Consider the following 17,969-nt stretch of genomic DNA (forward strand, 5'->3'; position numbering starts at 1 on the left):
TTTAATCTAACCTCTAACTATGTTAAGCCCAGTCATCCAGAAGATCAGGCAGGAGTGTTCCAATGAGTTTGTGGAGTTTGAGCGCTGCCTGAGAGAACATCAGGGACAACCTGTCTCCTGCTCGCCACATGTGGCTCGCTTTCTGGGCTGTGCAGAGACAGTCGACCTCAGTGGAGTGGGTACGTTTTTCAGTGTGTTTTTTATGGAAACAGGTTGTGCATGCTGGTTTTTCATGCATCATAATATAAAACAAATTTTGAAGACACTAATGTTTGCAAAAATAATAATAATATTGCATAAGCTTTAGTTGCCAACATACCAAACGATTATTTTTATCTTTTCCAGCTACAAATCCAGTATCTCAACCATCTTAGCACAGGATGTCCTCCATTACCAGAAAAAACCTGTATCTACACCACTGCCACCAGGTGGGCTGGTTTCAAATGTATTCCAGACATGTATGTACAGTGGCTGATAGAATACAATACTTCCCAATTCCTACTTCCTAATTTTATTTTGCATATTTATCACATTTACATGTTTCAGACCATCATCATCATTTTAATATTAGACAAAGATAACCTGAGTAAATACAAAATGCAGTTTTTAAATGATCATTTATTTTGTTAAATCATCATTTAAACCAGGGGTAGGCAACCCCAGGCCTCGAGTGCCGGTGTCCTGGAGGTTTTAGATGTGTCCATGATCCATCACAGCTGATTTAAAGAGCTAAATGACTCCTCAGCATTTCTTGAAGTTCTCCAGAGGCCTGGTAATGAACTAATCATTTGATTCAGGTGTGTTAACCCAGGGTGCGATCTAAAACCTGCAGGACACTGGCACTCGAGGCCTGGAGTCGCCTACCCCTGATTTAAACCTACCTAACCCTAGCTGAAAAGCCTAAATGTAATAACTGATTGTGCTACCTTTGGCAGCAAGAATTGCAATCAAGGGTTTGCAATGACTGGCAATAAGTCTTTCATTTTAATTCAGCTGAGCTGCAGGGTTTTCAAGGATGAATGACCTGCTTTAAGGTCATGCCAAAGCACCTTATTGACTAGGCCACTCCAAGTCTTCATTTTGTTTTTTTTTGTTTTTTTTTTGCAAGGTCACACTTGCTTGTGTGCTTGGGGTCACTGTCCTCATGCATAAACCAAATGTGCTTGATTAGGTTCTTGGGTAATGGAGTCAGACAAATTTGATGTGCACTTGATGACGCTTCCATCAGTCAAGTCGTTCAGGTGTTGAAGCAGCAAAGCAGCCCCAAAACATCACACTACCACCACCATGGATGACTGTTGGTAGGATGTTCTACTTCTGAAATAGTGTGTTGATTTTATGATGTTAGGAATTACTTTTTCGTGTTTCTTTTTCATGAGTTTGGATAGCTTTTTCCCCCTTAAATAATTTAAATAATTTACAAAGTGTATTTTATTCTTTATTGGATTATTGTCTTAAATTTGTTTGATAGTCTGAAACATGTAATTGTGACAATTATGCAAAAAAAAAAAAAAAGACAACATCAGGAAGTGGGCAAATACTTTTTAACAACACTGTATTTATTTAAATTTGCGTTAGTACTGTGGGTTACATGATTGCATGAAGTATTTAATTGCTGTGTCATTCCCTAATTTCTCATGTAAGTTTTATGATTTAAAAATAAGATTTATGTCTCTGAATGTGAGAAAGTCAGGTGTGTACTGATTTATTGAACAGTTTCATTAAAAAAATGACCTTAGACTTCTAATACTCTTCTGATGTTGTCATCCTCTTATTGTTTCTGTTTCTTGTGCCTATTCCTCCCACCCATGCCCTCTTCAGGTCTGAGTCAGAGTCAAATATTAAACTGGAATGTATTGCTCCCACACAAACTATCCTGGCTACTCAGTGACTGAGCAATAGGGAGTCTGGGAAGAAAGGAGAGGGCTGTCCAGCTCTAATCAGTGGGACTACTGAAAGAGACAGAGGGAGGATGTTGAGTTATGAACCCTGTGACCACTAAGCAGAACAGACATTTTCTGGTTGAGTTATTAAAGTTTTGAGTGGAAAGACTGAGAGGAAACTGATTCCTTGCTTTTAAAGTGCATCTTTGTTTCATACCATTTGAGCAAGTGATAAATGCGTCATCATTTATTGTATTTAGGACAAAGAAGCCAAGTGTTGTTCAAAGACGAAACCGCAGATTGTATTGAAGATACGGCAACATTACATTCAAAGCACATCACCTGGCAGTCACTGATCAAAAAAGTAAGATAAGAACTCATCTACTGCACAAATAAGTTACATTCACAATATTATCACTTTAAAAACACCATGAGTCAGTTATCAGAGTCAAACATAATGTCAGGAAGGAATGTCACAGGCTGTAGCCAATTACTGGCTTCTAAATGAAAAGAGTTTCACCCTAATCCTATTTTATTCTGCACCACTTCATGATTCTGATCCTGATGCCTTCTGCAACACTTGAATTTGGAGGCTATTTCTTCATACCTACTTGTGGCACATAAATATCATGCTACAGTTTAAATATTTGCTGATTATCACATAAGAAGATACGAAATACCTACCTAATGTGACTTTCTGAGAAGGAAATTATTACAGTTTGTGACTACAACAGTTAATTATAACACAGTCATACACACATTTACATTTGGAGTACCTTCATGTACCCAGTATCCTTCATTTGGGAAATTATATACCAAAGAGTTGAAATTTACTGCACTGTTTTTGAGTGATCACAAAAGAGAAAGGAAAACTAAAACGATAACCACTTAAACAACCCTGTTTCCGCATAAGGCTCCTCAAATGACCCTGTAGAGTTTATAGCTAAATGCCAAAAAAACCCACTTTTTTTGGTCCATATTTTATCAGTCATGCAGTATGAAAAACCAAGGATATAGTTTGAAATAATTTTTCACAGAATTTCTTTGCAATCTCTGTCCTTCAAGTCATTGGGCAAGTTAAATTGTCATCCTATCCAGCACAATATCCTGAGTTGTGGCTCAGGTTCCACAAACATACACACTAACCTGAGAGCAAAAGTGTACTCCAATCCATATACAGTGCTGTATACGCTGCAGTCATTCACACAATAACTACTCTAGTCCTGGCAAAACAAAACAAAAAGTAATGCAATATACTAATTTAATTTAAACCCTCAGCTGCCCATCAGCTGCCAAGACTGCTAATTATATGTGATTTGATTGATGAATTCACTTTCAGCAACCAATTATCATCTGTAATTCGTGATATACATATTGATAGGTATAAGTGTCTTAATTTTTTTTTGTTGGAAAGTGCCATGAAGCATTTTTCATTAAACATTACATAAATACAACAGAGTAAACTGAGGTCCTTTATCTTGGACATTTACAGTGTCTGTATTTCCAGCATGTGATTCTTATCTGGGAAAGATGTGGGATCACTATGTTAATCTGCTGCAAATTGATATTATGACTAACTATGTCTAATTGATGTTAGCCTGTGATAAAAGCTCGTAAGTGTGTTTGGCTGTAGGGTGTTTCATGGAGAATGGTCCCACAGGCATGTTGATGGACAGACTCCATTAGCTGCATCTCTGAGGTGAAAGGTGAAACAGGAGGGGAAAGAGTGACAGTTTATAAGGGTCAGGAGGTGAAATAAGAGTTCTGCATGGAGTACAGACGGTCGATGGGATTTCCCACTCGCCCTGCCAGGAGACCGCCCTCCCCTGTTGCTAAGAGGCAGTCGCCAAGGTGACCAAGGCTTCCATCGCTGTCCAGGTCATGGAACACTGTTTCTGAGTCTGCAGTCAAAAGGAAGGAGAGTGTGGACAGCTGAAGTGAAAGAGTTTTTAGTGAGAGCAAGAAAAAAAAAAAGTAAAAGCAAGTTATTTTTTTTGTAACTTTTATCTTTGTCTTTCTGTCATACCATAGGAGTGGAGCTGCTCGCTATTCAGTTGAGGTGGTGTAAGCCCATGTCGAAATGGCTCTCCACCATAAATGTTGGGGTCCAGAGCAAGGAGCTGCTGACGTGGCAGAGATGGATATCCCAGCATCCCATCCATGCCATGGGTACTAGATCCATCTATATAAAGATTCAAAACGCCCAAAACTTTAACCATACCAGTCTTTCTTTCCATCTTTTTTTCTTTCCTTCTTGATCTTGTACTGGTACTCAAAGCTCTTACCCTCGCTGTCATCATTGCTTTGGCGGCCCCCTCTGCTCGGTCCCCTCCTGGTGCCTCCCAGCTGCTCTTGTTCCTGCTGTTGCTGCTGCTGCTGTTGCTGTCGGCGAGCTAACTTTTTCATCTGACGCACAAAAGCACACGGTGTACAAATTTTCTCTTTGTGCTTTTGTGAGCATGCCTTTAGGAAAACTATAAAGTCTTACCTTGGCTCTCTGGTTTTGAAACCACACCTGAACAACACGCACTGTCAGCCCAGTCTCTGCAGCCAGTGTCTCTCTCACCTAGAGGATAGAGTTTTTAATTGTTTTAAAAATCTTAACTTCACAGTGCCAAACACAGCAGCCATACCCTTGAAAACTAAAGTTTGGAAAGCATGACCAGGAGTATCTTGTGGCATACTGACAAGACCAACAACCCACCTTACGGCATGGTTTGGCTGACACTTCAAAGGAGGCCTTGAAAGCACGCCGCTGCTGTGTGGTCAAGATAGTGCGTGGACGTTTTGAACGCTTGTGCTCCTTGCCTTCATCACCGCCTTTCCCTCCTCCGGAGCCTCCTCCACCATCCTCATCCTCACTTTTTACTGAGCAAGTTAAGTAAACAATAGCACAATCAGAACAATGCTCTGCAAACAGTGACATTTGAAACAAATATTTTCCATGTAGTTTACAGTAACAGTTTGTTCGTTCTCATGGAAGAAAATGGTACTGCTTAAATTACTTTCAACATAGGCTACTGCTGAAAACTATTCTCACTATTTGAAATTCAATAATCGCGCCTTCATTTAAAATTTTTAAAAAGGAAGAAGCTTGAAACTTTTTTCTTTTTTGTTTTTTCTTGAAACTGCTTTTGTCTTAAATATTAAGGTTTTTCTTTCAAATACTGTTTACTAATTTAAAGGGGATGAAAATGATTGATTTTGACTAAAGGCATGAGTGTAAAAAGAAAGATTATTTCCCCAAGAAAAGTAATTTTGACCTTTATTATGTATCCTCCGAAGAAACCTGCTTTACCTGATTCAGTTGGTGTAGGGCTGATGGCAGCCAGCATTTCCCTCTCCTTTTCATAGTCCATGCGGCAGAGCAGCTGGCCTTCTTTCAGCACAAACTCATCACCTCTCTGCAGCCGACGTTCACACTCACAGCAGCTGAAGCAGCCCAGGTGGTATACCTGGCCTAGCACACGCATTATCAGCTCAGAACGTCCAATGACTTGCAAGCAGGCACTGCACTTTCTTACAAAAAGCCTGGAGGGGCACAGAAACATACACACGTGGGCTTATATTTTCATGGATACATCCATAAACTGTGAAACATGGCATGATAACAGTCTAGCAGCTTAGAATAAGAAGTAAATTAATTAAAGATGGCAGCACAAACAAGAAGCTCTGACACATTTACCCTTAGCGCCAATGATTCTGGAGATTAGCATAGTCTCTTAATTAAAGGTCCTATAAGCATTACCCAATTCACAGTGCAACAAGGTGAACATCTGTTAGATGGGTTACAGTAGTCTGTATTATTACATTGTTTTTTATTTTTAACATTCTCACAGTAGGGGGCAGTAGTTAGCTTCTTAAAAAGATGTCTGTGGAGAGTTTTTCCCCATTTAAATGCTTAAATGTTAAGATTTCCTTGGTGAAGTGAACTCCACTCTGTCCATATATTGCCCATAATTTATGTATTTAACTCAGTGAATAAAGCTTAAAACAGTCTTTCTCAGGTCTATTACTTTTCCCCATGACCACTTTCCTTCTTTTGTCCCCCCATCTCTCCTCCTGTGCTATGTTCCAACCCCTAACTTTCTCTCCCACATGACAATCTCTTGCACATCCCTATTTCTATTCACAGGGCCCAAATCTATGCCATTAAATTCCTCTCAAATCCCTGCTCTTGCACTTGGTTTCCTCCCCTTCCCTCCTCAGTATTCAGTACTTTCTGCCAGCATTCCCAGTTCTCCCTCATGCCCTCCCAGCCTGCCTCCCCAGTTCACTGAAACTAATAAAGACAGGATTAATTAGATTGTTGTTTAAACAGTGAGATGGCCAGACAGACGCTGTAAACTCATAACCAGGGATTGGGGATAGCATGGGGTTAATCTCTCTCCTCTCACTTATGCACACGCACGCGTGCGCGCACACACACGCACGCACACACGCACATGCACATATGCACGCACACACACACACCATCACCACATTTGCACACACTCACCCACCGAGTATCAGTATATATATATTTGGATAGTTACTCACATTCACCATATCATCAAAGCAGTGGTGCAACACATCTATGATTAGGAAATATTCTTGATCGTCATTACAATTCTTCAGTGGGAAAAGTTACGAGGAAGCCTGAACATGGGTGTGAAACAGATAAAGGTTGATGTATACAGAAATAGCAGCACAATGGAACACAAACCCTGTTAAGAAAGGAGGGAGGATGGGAAGGGAGGGAATGGGGGGAAGAAGGGATGAAGCCTGAAGTGTTGACGCTCCCTGACTGAGTGATAGGAAGGTGTTGCTGCCCAAATCTGGAGAGTAAAGAAGGAGCCAGGTCTGCACATTAGAGCTCCTAATCTGTGATTCTGTCCCAAACGCAGCTGCTACAGCTAATCTTTCTCAATCCATCTGCCAAACGCTCCCCAAATATCCCCAAATGACAGTGTCGCTAACTTAACATCATAAAGCAAACACAATACTCCTATAAGCAACCATACAAAGACTATTATGATAGGACCTTGTGTTTGACTAAATGTTGCTTAAATTACTTAGTCACAGTAACATTACATTGCATTTTAGAAAGATGCTTCCACTGTAAAATTCCTGCAATAACGCACATGTCAATCATAACATGTGGTACAGAACATGCATGCTACAAAAGGGCGCAATCATCACACCGCTCTGCACAGCCTCACTCTCAGTATTTCAAATACGTCCTTTCATTGGGAACAAAAAACAACAAAACAGAATCGTCAGGGTTGCTTGACACAAGATTGATGAGGTTGGTGGTTAAGTCCCACACTCCCTAATCAGGGGTGTACACAGCACGGTAGGAATTTACTCAACATGGCAAATAAAGGAAACTTGGGGCAACTGCCACAGAGGGGGGTCTGTAAGTAGATCAGCATAATCCCTCTAATAGAAGTATCATTCACACATGGGCCTGACCAGGGTGCAGCTTCCAAAAAATCACTACGGGCATGACGGATAAAGAGCAATCATACGATTAAGGTGAATTTAACTTTACAGGATTTATACATTCTAGTCAAACATGGCCACACATGCAGCCCAGGTTCCAGTGCTTGAGTAAATTTGTCAAATTCATCTTGAGTTCTTTATTTTAAATCATTAAAAATAATAAGTCTCTATGGTATGGGTTAATATCTGTATTTTTTCTGGTATGGTGGGTGTTACATAGTTATTTATGTTCTTAATTTTGTTTTAACTTTTTAATGTGTACAATTCAAAAAAGTGAAAACTAGAAGTCAGACAGCTGATGTATATTAAGGAACAGCTGTGCTGAAAGCTAAGCGAATAGATAGTTAAAAAAACCCTCTTTGCTTTGGATTTAGACAGCTTTACTTTAATGAAGTAATAATATGATATATGCGCGAATGCGTAGAATAGAGTTGCAAGTGCTCACAGGAGGCTGAAGGTAATGATCAACCTTTAGAGCGTGTGATGTACAAAACATTATAAAGACTGGCTCTAGGCAACTTTATGCTCAATGCCATGGATTTTGGAGGGGTTACGGGGCATGGCTAATTACAAGCTCACTGATTACGAGATCAAGTGTAGAGAGGCAGAAAAAGGTGCTGTATTGTAAGTATTGGTATAATCAGGTCTTTCCCTTTTGTTTATTGCAGAGCCTAGGCATACAAACATCACAACACAATCTTCATCACCTCCCTAAGCTGTGTCATGTGGCATTGTTTTGCCTGAGAGCTGTGACAAGCATGACATTGTCTGGTCTGCAATACAATCATTCCATAAATATGTATGTGTCTCAGAGCAACTGCAGTTGTTGCACTTGCTTTCATAACTGATGAATATTTATACAGGTATAGGTTTGGTTATACTAACTCTCTTTTTAAGGAGTTTCTCTTATTGCACTAAGCTTTGGTCTTTTGGTCACCAAGACCAAAAGAACCTAACTTAGATAAATTTAACTTTCACCACCAAGGATCCACCACCATTGTCACTCATTTTGATTTTTGACCTATAGTTTAAGATGGATCTCTTTCTCACAAGGTGTGATAAGCAGAGGTTTAGATGTCCTAGCTTGTGATTCCCACATATGTGACCGTAGTGTGCGACAATGAAGGTATAATAGAAGATTCACGTTACAGATGCAAAAAGTACAAATGATATGCATCAATCTTAGTTTTAAGTTGTATTCTGTTTAGTATCAATTTCTTAGATGTGTGTGGAGTGTGTGCGGTTGTGTGTGTGTGTCTGTGTGTGTGGAATTGTGTGTGTGCACTTTTGGCGGATATTGCTCTGTGAAGCAAAATGGCTCAGAGCCAGGGTTCAGTAATCACATCATCTCCTTTTATTAAATCTCCCTGCACTGCTTCTGTGTTATTAAAATCTCCCAGCATTCCCCACGATACTTGCTACCCTGCCACCACTCACTCACACTCTCATAGAGAAATACACAGGTTTAAAGATATATATATATCTATAGATATAGATATAGATATAGATATATATAGTAAAGTCATGCATACAAACACACGGATATATACAGCCGCATGCACACATAAACACAAATATGCACAGTTAGTGTAAACATAGATAAGGTGCCTGGGTACAAACATCAATAAAACGGTGACAGATGCTGCATCTGTGCACCACGTCCATCCATGCATCAGTGCAGTAACAAGGTCAATGCATGCTCTAAAAATGTGCAACATGTATATAATACTTGCTATCCAATGGACACAAGGGCCAACAGTACATAGAATAGATCTTTAGAGGTATTTGTGCACACTGAGGCAGTCCCACAGTTATAAAGTTACATGTTGTGACTCTTGCAGTAAACCTTGGTAATGACCAGCTCTACATGAGAGCAGCACTGATGTATATAATATTCAAGACTTTTCCTGTGTAAAGTAACAACCAAATACCTGCACGATGTGCATGGTCTCTGCATGCATGATATGTGTCTCTGGGTGTGTGGCTGTGAGTTACACCTGATGCTACCAAGAATGAATGCTATGTGTCAGGATATAGATGTGTGTTTGTGTGTGAGTGAGTGGGTGTGTGTTAGTTTAGATAAAACAGTTAATCCCCAGGCCACCAGAACGCAATATCCTGTCTGCCCGTTTCTCATTTCCTGTCTGTCTCTGGCGGAGCGGGAAGCAGCGGGGAGGGGGTGGCGGGGGACAGCGGGACCCGTTGCCCCAGAAACAGGAGATACAGCCGGTCGATTTGCGAGAAGTCTACGCCGATCTCCCTATCTCTCCCTCTCTGGTGCGACCCCCTATTCGCACTCTCTTTTTTCCTCTCCCTCTCTGCTTTTATTATCTCAGATTTAATAAAGCTGAGGCGAGCAGCTTGTTCTGCCATGAAACATTTATTAGCTGTCTGTTATAAAATTGTTGTGGGGGAGGAAAGATGATGGGGTCTCATCTCACATTATGCAAAAACAGTGGCAATATCACCCCCTCACCACCACCACCATCACCATCTACACACATACACAGACAAAAATTTGCCCTGGTCTGAAGCCGTTCTGTCCTTAAAACTCTCCCACACCTTGTCCTTTCCTTCTTTAACCCATTTTGAACCCTTTCTCCATCAGTGACAGTTCTCCCTGATGCTCTTTCATTTATGCCATCAAATCAGACTGTTTTTCAACAGCACACCATCAAAGCTCAAAAACCCATCCATCCGCACTTTATTCTCATCTGGCAAACCTCCAACCATCATCTATTGAGCTGCAGGTGTAGCTAATATAAGACTCTTAGGTGAGAGAGAAGTACTTCAACTTTTGAGCATTGCATGTGTATATGATGTACAGCCAGAGCAGAAAAGCTACATTTGCCTTCACCAACAATGAGCTATAAACCTTACGCTCTCTGAGCTGAAATTTCCAGTTATTTAACCTAAAATTGCTCAGATTTCTGCCTCCACCCTCACGCTGTCATGGTTTGGTTTCTACAAAGACAAATTATTTTGTCTTCTCCTTTGTCAAAGGGATTTCATAATTATAGCCAAATAAGTCCAAAATATCAAACTCTGTTGTGGTTGACATGTTTTAAAATGGTCAATGTTTTTTTTTTTTTTACGTCAATAGTGACTCATTTTAGGCTTATAGGAATAAGGGTTTGTATTTCCACTGACATATCATTGCATAATTATCTGTAATAGTATTTCCCTGCAGCCCAGTATCAGACCTGTCAACCCAGGACAGCCAGAGCTGGGCAATTAGCACTGTACCCAATCAGCCACCCTGCCACCTCCTCCTATTCCCCTCCTGAGAGACAAAGGAGCACTGGAGGGGGGGGGGGGCGATTAAGAGAAAACAAGGGATAAACGGGGAGATAAACTGTTTGGTGTCATCGCTGCTATCAATCTCAACAAGAAGGAAATGAGGTTTGGAATAGAGAAATATTATTACAAAGCAGACAGTGATGAACGATGGTGAGATAGGGAGCGAAACGGTTGGTGGGGTGGAGGTATAGAAGGGAGAATGGGTAAAAGATGTGATTTCTAACCTCAGACTTAGACGTTCACTCGCATAAATGCACTGAGAGGATACTCTTTCAGGTCGTTAGTGTTAGACTCACGTCTAACTACTCGGTCAGCAGAGGATGATTCTATAGATGATTCTATACCCTCTCTATGTCTGTGGTGAGAGGGTTTGTAAACTTAGATGTAGTCTCTGTGCCCTCCACCCCACAGCGTGAGGCATTAAACTCAAGGTTTAGTGAATATCCACTCTTGTGACCTGTTTTTCACAGAGCTGGAGCTGCCTTTATGTGGCTTTCAAGGGAGTTTGGAGGCTTCTCACAGCCAGACTACCCTCAGCGCTGTTTGGGTTCAGTACTATTGAGAAGAGAACACTTGTTTTATAATTGTCACTTTGACAAGGAATCATAATAACCAGTTTTAGGATTATGCCTAAACAGCTTTAAAAAAAAGTCTGTTTTTAGTTTAATTGTAATTATATTAACATACAGTACAACTAGAGTGCTGTACTATTAATAATTTTGTCAGAAAAGTAACATCATTGAAAAATTCCATTTAAAGTTTTATAAAATTATCACTTCCTAACTTTTTCTAGCCAGATTTGTATAACTGTCCATTGTGCCAGTAAATTGAATGTATTGCGCCTGTGCGTAAAAACAACCTTAAGGGAATTTGTGTGCAGCGAAGTCTTATTCTAGTGCCTCATGTTGAACATCTGGTCCATAACAGGATGGAGTTCCAGAGAATTTCTCAAGGTTTCAAAACAAAAATAAATCCACAAGAAAAATCCACAAGATGCACTTGAGTTGTGTCTAAATCCCTTCATTTCCATAACAGATTGAGACCAGGGAAACTTAAAACTGGCACTACTAAAAAGGCATACCTCCAGTTTTATTTTATTTTATTTTTGTTTTATTAAATAAATAGTAATGATGTGCTTATTTATGTTCACATACTTAATGTGAATGAGAGTGACATACTTAAGATTCAGTGAGGGTGTTCTGAGGCATTCTCAGAACCGAGCAGACTATGATTATGGTTCACCTGCCCCGCAACCCCAAATACATAAATAAATAAATAAGATGTTTAAAAAATCATCAGATATTTTGAAACCTTATATTGACTTTTTGATAATCAGTGTACAGTAATACAGAAGCAATGTATCCTTCAAAAGCATTAAACATGCAAATGTTGAACAAACCTTTGCCTTGGAGGCAGTTAACGCCACACGAATCAGGGTGGAGGATGGGTAACATTTGAAAATTTGATTTCCTTTCTCATTTGAATCTGCGTGTGTTTTCTTTTTCGTGAAGACCAGATAGATTAATTAAAAACATATGCCTACCCACAAATACATTTTGTATTTGTTTCTTTTTCATATATTAAAAGAAAGCTATGATTAAAAAAGCACATGCACCATGCACTGTTTGGTCTGGTCTGTTTGTGACTAAAAAACATATATTTGGACTAGCCGGAGATAGTGCACAAGGAAGACATCCCAATATTAAAAACCCAAGCCTGCTTGCAAAATGCCATTTTTCAATTAATTCATTACATTCACATATTTTTCAGTGAATTCAGTTTTTTTTAACTCCTTACAATTCCTGACAAAGTAAACTCATCAGCATGCAGTGACAGCACTGAAATGATGTGCATTTTCCTGTTTGAAGCAGGATTTGAGTATCCATACCAGGATATGGATATGGATACTCAAATCCATATCCTGGTATCCACTAATAATTGTACAAATTCCCCTAAAATTCTTATGCACATTCCAAATTCTTGGACATGGTTATCACACACCTGCTCTAGATCCAGGTGGTGGGGGTGTAGAGTAAGGCGCTGATGGACAGACTGCTGGGAAAACAAGGAGACATTGTTGCCTATCCACTGAAGGTCACGGGCATAACTATGTGCCAAGTCTGGCACCGACTCACACAACAAGGCAACAAGGCATATGCAATGTATAGGGTACTAAATCAACAACATAGTGAATGAGCCTCTGACTATTAATTTGGATCTGCAATTACAGTCATTACACAGTGAGAGCAAATATACTTTTTCATTCCATCACTGAAAATGAGCCCAGTTCTTCAGTTATGGTACTACTGCCTCCAAGTTTCCCACTCATTTTTCCAGATAAACGTCACACAATGGACTTTCATCACAGTCCCCCCCCCCCCCCCCCCCCCCTTTCCCTCTCTTTCTCTCTCCCTCACTCTCCTCCAGATGTCAGGTACAGTGGGAGAGTCTGTGCTGCTGGATGCCGTCTGACACTTTTCATAACAATGATAACAAGCTGCAGACTCGTCCTTAAGCTGTCCATCCCTGGAGCTTCCTTTGCAGGCACACCCAGTGACCACAGCACACACAAAGCAGCCAAAGTTAAAATGTAGAATGGCCACAAAAATGTACAGTGGAGTGAGCCATTAAAGAAAAAAAAATCTCTGAACTTTTACATTGCAATATATTGTAGTGTGTCCAGATGCTGTACTACAAGGTACTGAATAGCAGTGGCAAGGGCTGTTGGTTCAGTTAAGATTGTAAATTTAAAAACAAGGGAAATAGACTTTGCCTTTGTGAAACGACTAGATCAATAAGCAAAAATAAGCTATAAAAACTGCTACTGCATACATTCAGCCAGTTTTCATATCTTATATTGGTTGTGGCTCAATTCCAAAAATGTGAAATTGTAAGCACACTGACCCTCTGGGTATCTTGAATTTAAGTAAAGCCACGTAGGTTTGACACACAAATCCAGCATTGTCTATAATGATAGATGTTTCGGATTGAATGTGGATTTTCAATTTAAAGGCCCATGTATTTTTACACAAATTTCTGTTATAGAAATTTGCAAAGTTTTTTTTCCAAACATTAGTACAACATGTAGCCTGTATTTGCTACTCTCATTTCTCAACTTCATAAGTCTTCCTCATCTCTAAACTAAGTCGTTAAAGTTTCATTAATATTATTTAACCAGATTTGTTCAGTGTGAGGATTGATTTATGTGCAGGTCATTTGTACAGTCTAAATAATCTCCTTTCTTGACACCTACATTAATTTTTCAGAATTAAAATCACACGTGCTCTTGCAGTGATTAACATTTTACTACATCTTTTGTTGGCACATTGATAGATGCTGTTAAGTCTAACAAAAGACTTCCAGTAGATGTAAAATATGAAAGACGTGTTCCTCATCTGTTTTAAACAGAAGTTCAACTTCACTGTTCTCTCTCTCACTCTCTCCTTGCGTGTGTGTGTGTGTGTGTGTGTGTGTCAGTAACACAATAATATCACATCAGCAAATGTTACAAGATTAGTATGTCACTATACTTATATAACAATTACCTCTCAATTTGAAGTCTCAAAACCTGTTTAGCTTGGAAACAGGAGACTGGCTAACATCAGTTCAGTTTGATTGAGTAGGCAAAACTAAAATGTTTAAAATAGTCTCCATAAGTAAACTTACTCTGACCAAATTGAGAATTATAATTACATTTCAACGTACAATTAACTTTATTCTTTCCATTATTATGCAACTGTATTTCTTTGCAGATTATGTAAATTATTTTCAGCACGAGATAAAGCTTGTTTTAGTCACAGGGAATTTCCCAACCTAAATTTGTAGGCTGTGTTATCCTTGAACTGACAGTGTGTGTATGTCTGTGTGTGAGCATGTGTGTTTGTGAGTGTGTGTTTTTACTTTTCATAGTCGTGCTTGCAGTACAGCAGGCGGTCCCGGCTGTAACAAGTCCCAGTGAGCGCGCTTAAACACACGGCGCACTTGACACAGGTCTCGTGCCAGGAACGCTCATTCACGCGCAGCAGGAAGCGGTCGGCGATGGGAGACTCGCAGCCCGCACACACCTCTCCTCCTCTGTACTCTGGACCTGAAGGGAACATATCAAAGCATGAACAGAGAGATTGAGAGAAGGTAAAAGCCAAGATACTGGCCAAGTTTCCACAGTGTAACTCCAGCCGTATAAAGTAGCATGCTTCTAAATTTCCCTGCATCATGGTCATCGATAATGCAATAAAACACGTTTTATTCAATCGACCAACGCGTGTGTACTACTGTGTGTATATGCAATCGTTTGTATATGCAATCTGGCATAGAAAAACCGATGTTCTCTTTCGCATGGATGGAAAATGACAGGCGCATACTTCGCACAAAAGTTTATGGCAACCTCGGTGTTGGATATTAATTTTTTCAATCAAAAATCTGGATATTTAACATCTGGATATTTGTTTATTTCATTCCTATTTCGACTTTATGTGAACGATCATCTTGAATTATTTACATTTAAAAACAGTCGATCTTGCTTTTATTATATTATTATTTTAATTCTTACGTTAGGGTAACATAAGTCATATGTTACAACATATGATAACCTTGGCTTTGTTGCATTTTGTTCCTCATAGGGTAAGCCCAGTATTACGATAATAGTCTAATGTTGTGTTGGTTGTTAAAAAACTGAATCAATATTATATTTTATTTATTTATTTATTTATTTATTTTTAAATAATATTTTTTTCTATTATAATCTTAGGCCTGAATGTCTATAGGATCCTAAAAACGCGGACAAAATGGACAGGATCAAATGCTTTGATATTCTTATTTGTGGTCTTCATGATTTTCATAGATGATAAATTAATCCAAAAAGCTCATCCTGTGATTATTATACTCACTGTATAGTGTATCGGTTGTCGGACTTACCGAAAGGCGTGGAGGATGGAGGCTGCTGCAGACAGGACTGCTGGCTCTCCTCTGTTTTCATCCCTTCTCTCCTCCCCTCAGTGTGATCGCTAGAGACAAAAATGAACCATTTCTATCTAAAATATCAGTGGAACCATGCTATAGTAAATCAACCTAAAAATAAGGGGATTGGTAAGAGAGACGTTTTTATTTTTTATTTCATTATTTTATAATAGGACTGTCTATGCCACCATTATTTAAAATCAGACTGAATCAAAAATACACACCTACAGACTGGATTGCACAAGCTTATTAATTGCAGGAGAAAAAAACACGATAAAAAAGAGAATTTGAGAATGTTTCTCTTCCAACAAAAATTCTAATTGAAAGGGATTTTTTACGAGCATCAAATTGTATTTCAAACTTTGCAATAAGCTATAACTTCTGCATTATATATTCTACTTCTAATGGTGCAAGGCAATTTGTATGTATCGTGCATTTTATGGTTTCTTTTAAGAAATGATAACAAATTAACAGTTCTAATGCAAAAAATGTAAGACAAGCAAAAAATACATATTTAGATTTATATTGGTTTAAATTTAAAATTTTTGTGTTGAAATTATTTTAAACATATATATATATGTATATATATATATATATATATATATATATATATATATATATATATATATATATATATATATATATATATATATATATATATATGATCAGGTTAATTGTAAAATGTGCAATGTTTCCATTTTATTCTTTACAGAATTTTTTTTTTTTAATTGACCCGTTTAATCAAAACGGATAACGAGAAGAGAAACTTTTCGGACGGCATTTTGTATTCTACTAATTTACCTGCTCAAACAAACAAAAATGAAAGAGGACAGAAAAAACAAGCAAAAATGGCGAAAGATTCAAATAAAAATAAATTAGTTGTGGAAACACTGACGAAAACTTTCTTTGATGTTTTTCTGCAGGCTGGAGTTTCTCAGCACTGGTGTCACCAGATTCTAGTGTTTTGTGTAAAGTATAATAATATAATGATAGTCTATATTTTAAATGAATAACACACTAGATTTGTGTATGTTCTTATTATTGCGATAATTGTAAGGAACCCTATTGATTTCTACATTTGAGGGGCCTGTGGGGTGAACCTGTAAAATACAGGGAATATAAAATGGATTGTTGCCTTAGAAAGTGAAGTAATTAGATAACACCAAATGACTTATGTAAATACAACTAATCTGATTTGGCACTTTTCCTAATTGCGGGTTGAATACATTCATGACACACTTGTGTAAAGCACCAATAATTACACGTCGACGCTAAAAGCCGGTGCTGTGATCATCAATATCGAAGTAATAACGATTTCTGGATTTCCCGCAAGTCACCTGGAGCTACAATTAAAGAAAGCAAAACTGTCATATTTATGAGGATGAACAATGTTTTCTTTAAAGCTGAATGTTAACTGCATTCAAATTAATGCTAAGAAGCCAATCTCTGTTTAATGCAACAAACAGTCTTTCTATTTTGAGAGATTTGTTTACAAGCTGTTTGTAATAAATAGCTGGAAACTATGAAAAGTCAGACCTTCCCTCGTGCCATCAAAAGTAAAAGACAAAGTTGAGTTGTAGATGTGATTGCTGAATTCAAGTCACGTTAAAAACTACTGTAAACGAACATAATAATAATAATGATTATTATTATAATACTCTAAAAGCGGCTTGCAGTCTGTAAAGCAGCTGGTTCCCTTTAGCATCATATTTTTAGGACTATTTCACATGCATGTGCCAATACATTAAAGATCGAAGATCATAAAACATAACAGACAGCAAGGTCATCAGGATTTAATACTTTATCCCGTGTATTTGTCAAAAGACCCCTAATAATGTTGGATCTAAGCACGCGCTGCTGCTGGAACACGAAATGCACATCAATTCAAGCAACGCGGTTATTTGGAAATCACGAGGCTGCCTTCAGTGACAACCTGTTCTTGAGTTGCGGAGACCTACCTTGAGGTGAAACACACTCCTCCTGAAATCTCGGTTGGCAACATTAAAACCTGGGGAAACTTTAGACTAGTAAATGAACAGACGCGATCGCAGATTATCCACCTGTACCTCACAAAGCGCCGAGCATGTTGCCTACGGTAAAAATCCAAATACCATGATGACCCGAAGTACTGCCTATTGTCTCTCCTGTTTTCTCCGGCAGCCGTGTGTGCGCTCTGACTTGTTTTGTGCGTAAAAAGGCGCAGAGGGAGGAGATGGACAGAAAAGGAGGGAGGGAGAAGGTGCGGAAAATGATGAGGGAAGATGAGTGATAATACAGCCTATTGATAACTCAGATGGGGAGGATCTTTTGCATTTGTGCTCACGGTTACACGGAAACTTAAAAGGG

General features: G+C 38.8%; 1 protein-coding gene across 3 annotated transcripts; it reads right to left on the reverse strand.

The window, feature by feature from the left end:
• Positions 1-1,538: 1,538 nt before the first annotated feature.
• On the reverse strand, positions 1,539-17,818 carry lmx1al (LIM homeobox transcription factor 1, alpha-like). Of its 3 annotated transcripts, none has more exons than XM_026164673.2 (9): positions 17,582-17,818; positions 15,582-15,670; positions 14,568-14,754; positions 5,182-5,414; positions 4,588-4,751; positions 4,372-4,449; positions 4,169-4,289; positions 3,910-4,092; positions 1,539-3,784 (listed from the first exon to the last, which is right to left on the reverse strand). In XM_026164673.2, exons 1-9 carry the CDS (start codon positions 17,623-17,625, stop codon positions 3,627-3,629), a joined length of 1,257 nt encoding a protein of 418 aa, XP_026020458.1. In that variant the 5' UTR covers positions 17,626-17,818; the 3' UTR covers positions 1,539-3,626. The 3 variants fall into 3 exon arrangements, with proteins under 3 accessions (XP_026020458.1, XP_026020457.1, XP_080156925.1); XM_026164672.2 differs by having other exon boundaries at positions 3,910-4,065; positions 17,582-17,816; XM_080300799.1 differs by having other exon boundaries at positions 17,690-17,788.
• Between the last annotated feature and the right edge of the window lie 151 nt (positions 17,819-17,969).

Source organism: Astatotilapia calliptera, chromosome 4, assembly GCF_964374335.1.
Source record: "Astatotilapia calliptera chromosome 4, fAstCal68.1, whole genome shotgun sequence".
NCBI classification, from domain to species: domain Eukaryota; kingdom Metazoa; phylum Chordata; class Actinopteri; order Cichliformes; family Cichlidae; genus Astatotilapia; species Astatotilapia calliptera.